This window comes from Anopheles moucheti, chromosome 3 (assembly GCF_943734755.1).
Source record: "Anopheles moucheti chromosome 3, idAnoMoucSN_F20_07, whole genome shotgun sequence".
NCBI lineage: Eukaryota > Metazoa > Arthropoda > Insecta > Diptera > Culicidae > Anopheles > Anopheles moucheti.
In genome coordinates, this window is record NC_069141.1 from 69,438,593 (window position 1) to 69,444,622 (window position 6,030).

Consider the following 6,030-nt stretch of genomic DNA (forward strand, 5'->3'; position numbering starts at 1 on the left):
TGCTTGTAGCAGAGAAGAAATTTTAGTGGAATCTTTCAACAGACAGAATCGGTACAATCGGTTTTTATTCGGTATCGGAGCGGAATTAATCCTAATGTATAGATTACTTAAGATTATTATAAGTTGCAGCCAATCATGTAAGATTGATAGGTAATGTTAGGAAGAAGATTTATATCATTTGCTTTCATCGTCAGGGTATTACTTTGTAATTATTATGGTAAATGGCAACCAATACGGCTTTCTTTTTATACGAAAAATAATTATGACTACAAAAAATCAAGTAACTTAATTGTAGCTAGTGGCATAACAAGCAATCATTCTAAAATTAAAGTAAGTAAAATAAAAATCTATTTAAACCAGTTCCTATTTGTACTCTATGTTTGTTTTATGTTTCAAACAGAAAACAATTTTCTAAAAAATACTAAGTAAGTGTTCTATTGAGAAAGAAAATAAATGTAACTATATACAAGAAGGATGAAGCAGGATGCAAGTGTACAGATTCGTCATCTCACTCTAAATTATTTTAGATATGGATTCCTTTGGCTTATTTTCTTTGTGAGTTTTTAAATTACCTAATCTTTACGAACCGAAGTTAAATTTCGCTCTTCTTCGTACTTTTCGGTGGCCTGACTGTATGAATTGCTGCAAATTGAAGGGAAACGCTCTAATAGATTTTTGATAATCATCACATGGAATCTCACTACTGGAATCTGGGATAGAAGACAGACCATGTTTCTAGCGTCAATCTCCAAATACCTCTCGGTAGAAGATCCTACCACGTGTAATGTGTATACAGTTTTTTTATTTTCACATCGCCATAAAGCCATTCATAAACTTTATGCTTTATTTATATATCTATCGATCAACTTCGTCTAAATCTGTTGCACCGTTTAACGTTCTAAAACCATCTGGGCATTTTCTTGAACAGCTTTCAATGCAATCAAATAACATTGCATATTATTTCTTCGAAAACTTGTAGATATAATTTTATTTTTCTTCGATGGCTTGCTGCAGTTGCAATAATGATTGCAAATTTCTTTTTTTCTTGCAAATACTAATTGCTTTGCTAAAATTTGTTTTTATCATCAAGGCGATTCTAACGATTGCAGTTTCTTCCATATGCTTCTAATGTTCATTATTTTGCGCGGCTCTGATGCTCCTAGTTTTTATTACGCTATTAACGATTTGCCCATCAAGCGACTGAGTGGTCTAGCGTAAATGATACTGGAATGCTAAGCTCATGGTACCTCGTTCGGACGATAATGTACAGGTAAGTCCCTTCAAATAAAAATAAATATATTATCTCTTCTCTCTTCTTTACAGGCTTCTCTTCTATAAAATCTCTACGATGCTAAGGAGGACTCCAAAAAACAAACGATGATTGATACACACACGCACGGCCACAGAAATTCAATATCCCGGACTTTTTTTTTCGTTCCCAGTTTTTTTCTCACTTGTTCTGGTTCTCACAATTTCAAGCTCTCATTGCTCTCATCTCATCATATCGCTCTCGCGTCTCACTGGTAGAAGATCGGATTTTGATTCAAGGCGAACCAAAATCCGATCCTGTCAGTTTTGCCCTGTTTTTCATGCTGTCACATTGTCATTTGGGACGAAAACATACCAAACAAGATGGCAATTTTCAGCTGCTTGGCTCGTTCCGGGCAAATTTCGGCCCGTTTGGGAGCCCTAGTGAACAATCCTGCATTGTTGCAGGCTAGAAAACATGGTAAGAAACTGTTAACTGTAGTATTCAGCGAGTTGAACGTATTTCTTGGATTGTAAAACTCCCAATAGTAAACTTTCCCTTGGCCTGTGGTGTGTTATGCAACTTCAAAACAAATGATTTCCATGCCATTGCTTTGCGTTTGTTGTAGCCCTCACCGGTACGCGCCCGATGTCTGGTGGCCATGGACCGAAGAACTTTACCATCACGCCATCCCGCTTCCAGTGGCACAAGTTCAAGGATATGTTCCACTATTACGTGATGGTTGGGCTGATCCCAGTCGGTGCAGTTGTTTTCTATGCAAACGTTTTCGTTGGCCCGGCAACGCTCACCGAAACACCGGAAGATTACACGCCAAAGCACTGGGAGTACCATCGGCATCCGATTACGCGTTTCATCGCTAGGTACATTTTGCCCAACCCACAGCAAGAGTACGAAAAAATTCTGCACATTATTTACGAAGAAAACGAAAAGGCACAGATCCGTGCGCTAGAGAAGGATGTCCGCGCAAAAATGGCCGAACGGAACGATTACCAGTCGTATTATTACCGACCGGCCATCGGCAAGTATCACCGGGTGGCGAAGGAGGCTGCCGAAAATTTGGAGGCACTGCGTGGTGATTAAAACACGACCCGCAACGATGTAGAATATGTTGTCTAAATAGACGTAATGGTGCTGCAGCGAAGCGAATTATGGCGTATTTTTATTCCCGTTCAGAATAAGCTTACAAGAAATCGATTATGAACTAAACGTTGGTGGTAGCATATGTATGACGGAATGAAGCCAAAGTTGAAAGGATTCTGAGGAGCGTCCACTCTAACCCCAGGCTTGAGTTTTGGCGTAATGGAGAATCAATTTTCCGTTGGTTCCATAACATTCGTACAAATTTTTGATTATCTGGTCCGGAGACGGTGCAAACGTTTGATTGATGTAGAGAAACTGTGAAGAAAGAAAAATGATATATACAATCATACGGTTCGTGGACTATACTGCCTTCAGACATACCAATCGTTCTTCCGGGTCCAGCTTAAGATACTTATGTATAAATTTTACAATAGCACTGATGGGCTTTTCCTGATCTACTGCCCATTTCTTTTGCTTCAAAATAGGAGCGCTACCGGTGGCATGAAGTACAATATCAACTGAAATGAAGGGTGATTATCATTAGTACCACTAGAAGCAGAATTCGCGATAGGGATACACACTTTTCTTTACTTCCTGTTTTTCAACCTTCTGGCCAGCTAGAGAAAGATTTTCCACATTTGTCGCCAAATCTTTATCGTTGCTGTTATCGATACCGGTTGTTTCCGGTTCTTCTGCCATCGTTTCTCGCGAGTTTTTGAGACCGGAGCTCCTTTGCACCAAAAACCTTATCAAATTGTATCCGTGAAAAACGCGAATGGTGGCCTTTGTTTACAATCAACTTTCCGTAGGCTACGCGTCTGGCAACTCTGGTTTCAGTGCATTTCTGACAGTAATGACATCGTGCAGGGCATAACAAAAACACGTTGGTAGCGCATGTTTGTTTCCTGTGGTGCATTTGCACACAATTTTAGGTAAAATGAGTAATAAAAGGATATTGTTCGATGAATCTGACCAAGAAACCGAGTTAAATGAGCTTGAATTTCGAACCAACAAAAGCTACGCCAAACATTACGAAGAGTTTCGCAAGAAAGAGATACTCGGTCAACGTAAGTGCTCACCAGAACCTGTTCGATCAATTCATTCATTCATTGCGTATTTTAGTGAAAAACTTAAAGGAAGAAATCGGTTCGTCGGATTCGAGCGATGATGAGACCACTGATGAGGAGATAGTTGACCCGGATTTCGACAAGGAGTTCTTTCGGACGCTGGCCTTTTTGAAGCGTAAGGATAAGAACAAATACACCGAAAAGCAGACGTTCTTCGAAAATGTAAAGCCTATCGAGGAAGTGGCACTAGCGAAGCGTCATCACAAAGAAAAACCAATGACCGTAAAGGATTACGAGCGGAAGGTGATGCTGGAAAAGGGGGGCATGTTTGAGGATGAAGATGACGAACGTCCACAACCCCGGTCCGATTCCCCAACAATAGTGGAGGAAGAAATGAAGATTAAGGACGAAATTAAGCAAGCCCTGAACAAACTAGGTGATGAAGAAAGCGATGATGAGGAATTGCAGCAAGGAAAGGGGGGAGGTTTGCTGAAGCACCGGAAGAAAACCGTCGCCGAAACCGAAAAAGAACAGTCGGACTACATCCAATGGTTGGCGGATAAGAAAGCCAAGGAACCACCGAGCGAGGAAGTGAAGGTGCTGGAACCATTAAAACACTTTTGGAGCAATGAAAAGCTGTCGAAGGAAGATGCTTTTCTCAAGGATTATATTCTCAACAAGCGGTTTGTACAGAACAGTGGGGAGGTGCCGACCTATGATGACATAGTGGCTACGTCTGAAGATGAAGAGCAGCTGGATAAGCAGGAGGAGTACGAACGAAAGTATAATTTCCGGTTTGAAGAACCTGATTCCGACTTCATCAAGCAATTTCCACGCGTGGTTGAAGATTCCGTGCGCGTGGAACGCAACAAGCGCAAGGAAACCCGGCAAGCGCTGAAAGAACGAAAACAGAAGGAAAAAGAGCAACAAAGGCAAGAACTCGAGGAACTGAAGGCGATAAAGTTGAAGGAAATTCGTGAGAAAATTCAACGCCTAAAGGAAATAGCAGCGACCGAAAAATTGGCCATGAACGAAGAAGATTTGGTATCAGAGTTTGATCCGGAGGAGCACGATCGGCGCATGAAAGATATGTTTAACGACGAGTACTACGGGATTGACGAAGGTGATCAAAAGCCCGAATTCCCGGATCTCGATGAAGAGCTAGGTGTGGAAAACTATGACGTCGAGCGTTTGGATGACGATTATGCAGAAGAGGGTCCACACTGTGAGGATGATGATTTCGTGATGGATTGTGAATATGAGGAAAAGATGCAATCCGGCAAGAGTGCTAAAGAATCGCTTCAGCAAGAACTGTTGGAATCCACGAGTAAGAGTAAGAAAAAGGGCCGTCGGCAGTCAAAGTTCCGCGAGGTGTTAAAGGCCGAGAAACCGTTGTTCGACCCGGAAGATGAGAAAACATATGGCGAGTACATCGATGAGTACTACAAGCTAGACTACGAGGACAAGATCGGCGATGTACCATGCCGCTTTCGGTACGTTGAAACCGTACCCAATGATTTCGGTTTGACTATAGAGGAAATACTGACGGCAAACACGAGAGATCTCAACAAGTGGGCAAGCGTTAAGAAGGCGGTTCAATTCCGTCCGAAGCACGTGGAGCTGAACGAAATAGAGATGTACCGCCGCAAAGCTGCAAATGAGTTTATGAAGCGAAAAATATTGCCTAGCCTTTATGCCGAAGATGAAGACGACGAACAGATGGATGAAGAAATTCAGAACCGCAAGAAAAAGGTTGCGGAGAAGAATGGTAATGGCGTAATGATCAAAAAAGAGAAAAACGTCGCGATAAAAGTCGAAAAGGATAATGCGTGGACGGGAAACCACAGCGACTGTGAAACAAATGCGGCAAACGGTAGTCCATTGAAGAAAACGAAAATTAAAAAAGAAAAATTATCCGCTAATGAAGATGATAATAAGCATACGCCTAAAGCGGAATCAGTATCTAATGCAGAAGATAAAGGAACAAGCATTGAAACCGAAACAAAGGAAGAGAATAGTTTGCGTCCTAAGAAAAAGACGAAAAAGATCAAGGAAACTCGTGGAACCATTGCACCGGAAGAAGCAACCAGTTCTAGCAACACGAAAGAGATGAAAAGTAAACCCAATTTAGAGAAAAAGCTAGACAACTCTAACAACAAAACGAAATTTCAAAATAATCGCAACCAAAAGCAAAAGCAGAAATGGGATCAGTCCGGAGAAGGAACCCACAACAGCAAGCAGAACGGACATTGGAATGGTTCTAAAAAAGCTCGCTTTGACCATGTGGGCTCTAGTGGTGACCGCAAGGGTCGAGGAAATGGTGCTGGTGGAAGCAGACCAAAGCAGGTGGAAAACGCTGCCGATCAGCGGCTGCGAGCGTTCGGAATAAATCCTACCAAGTTCCGCAATAAGCAAGTTTACAGCAAATCAGCGTCAAAGATCTCGCTAAATGCGGAACCCGCGAATAAACGTATAAAGTTTGAGTAAAACGAAATGAGCTTCGTGCGAGAATTAAAATAAACCGTTTTAAGAATGTTAATTATGGTTCTTATTTTCCGTTAGTGGCAACATTTATTTATTTGTTTCATTTGTTCCCACCTGATGAGTTGAACA

General features: G+C 41.5%; 3 protein-coding genes across 4 annotated transcripts; 2 read left to right on the top strand and 1 right to left on the bottom strand.

Annotated features, from left to right (window-relative positions):
* The first annotated feature begins 1,619 nt into the window (after nt 1-1,619).
* Nucleotides 1,620-2,436, top strand: LOC128302223 (NADH dehydrogenase [ubiquinone] 1 beta subcomplex subunit 5, mitochondrial). The gene is made up of 2 exons (XM_053038993.1): nt 1,620-1,729; nt 1,878-2,436. Exons 1-2 carry the CDS (start codon nt 1,633-1,635, stop codon nt 2,348-2,350), a joined length of 570 nt encoding a protein of 189 aa, XP_052894953.1. The 5' UTR covers nt 1,620-1,632; the 3' UTR covers nt 2,351-2,436.
* Nucleotides 2,400-3,107, bottom strand: LOC128302224 (autophagy protein 12-like). Its single transcript, XM_053038994.1, has 3 exons — nt 2,932-3,107; nt 2,732-2,868; nt 2,400-2,665 (listed from the first exon to the last, which is right to left on the bottom strand). Exons 1-3 carry the CDS (start codon nt 3,047-3,049, stop codon nt 2,543-2,545), a joined length of 378 nt encoding a protein of 125 aa, XP_052894954.1. The 5' UTR covers nt 3,050-3,107; the 3' UTR covers nt 2,400-2,542.
* On the top strand, nt 2,972-5,939 carry LOC128302221 (protein KRI1 homolog). 2 transcript variants are annotated; one of them, XM_053038992.1, is made up of 3 exons: nt 2,972-3,200; nt 3,283-3,417; nt 3,473-5,939. In XM_053038992.1, the coding sequence occupies exons 2-3, from the start codon at nt 3,288-3,290 to the stop codon at nt 5,902-5,904; spliced, it is 2,562 nt and encodes an 853-aa protein (XP_052894952.1). In that variant the 5' UTR covers nt 2,972-3,200; nt 3,283-3,287; the 3' UTR covers nt 5,905-5,939. The 2 variants fall into 2 exon arrangements, with proteins under 2 accessions (XP_052894952.1, XP_052894951.1); XM_053038991.1 differs by lacking the exon at nt 2,972-3,200 and having other exon boundaries at nt 3,224-3,417.
* The last annotated feature ends 91 nt before the right edge of the window (nt 5,940-6,030 follow it).

Excerpts from the sequence above, each read along its gene's own strand:
- LOC128302223 (XM_053038993.1), top strand. The coding sequence starts at position 1,633 with ATGGCAATTTTCAGCTGCTTGGCTCGTTCCGGGCAAATTTCGGCCCGT. Across the intron at positions 1,730-1,877 it reads GTTGCAGGCTAGAAAACATG|CCCTCACCGGTACGCGCCCG; the intron begins GTAAGAAACTGT and ends CGTTTGTTGTAG.
- LOC128302224 (XM_053038994.1), bottom strand. The coding sequence starts at position 3,049 with ATGGCAGAAGAACCGGAAACAACCGGTATCGATAACAGCAACGATAAA. Across the intron at positions 2,869-2,931 it reads AAAACAGGAAGTAAAGAAAA|TTGATATTGTACTTCATGCC; the intron begins GTGTGTATCCCT and ends CCTTCATTTCAG. Across the intron at positions 2,666-2,731 it reads TGGACCCGGAAGAACGATTG|TTTCTCTACATCAATCAAAC; the intron begins GTATGTCTGAAG and ends CTTTCTTCACAG.
- LOC128302221 (XM_053038992.1), top strand. The coding sequence starts at position 3,288 with ATGAGTAATAAAAGGATATTGTTCGATGAATCTGACCAAGAAACCGAG. Across the intron at positions 3,418-3,472 it reads GAAAGAGATACTCGGTCAAC|TGAAAAACTTAAAGGAAGAA; the intron begins GTAAGTGCTCAC and ends TGCGTATTTTAG.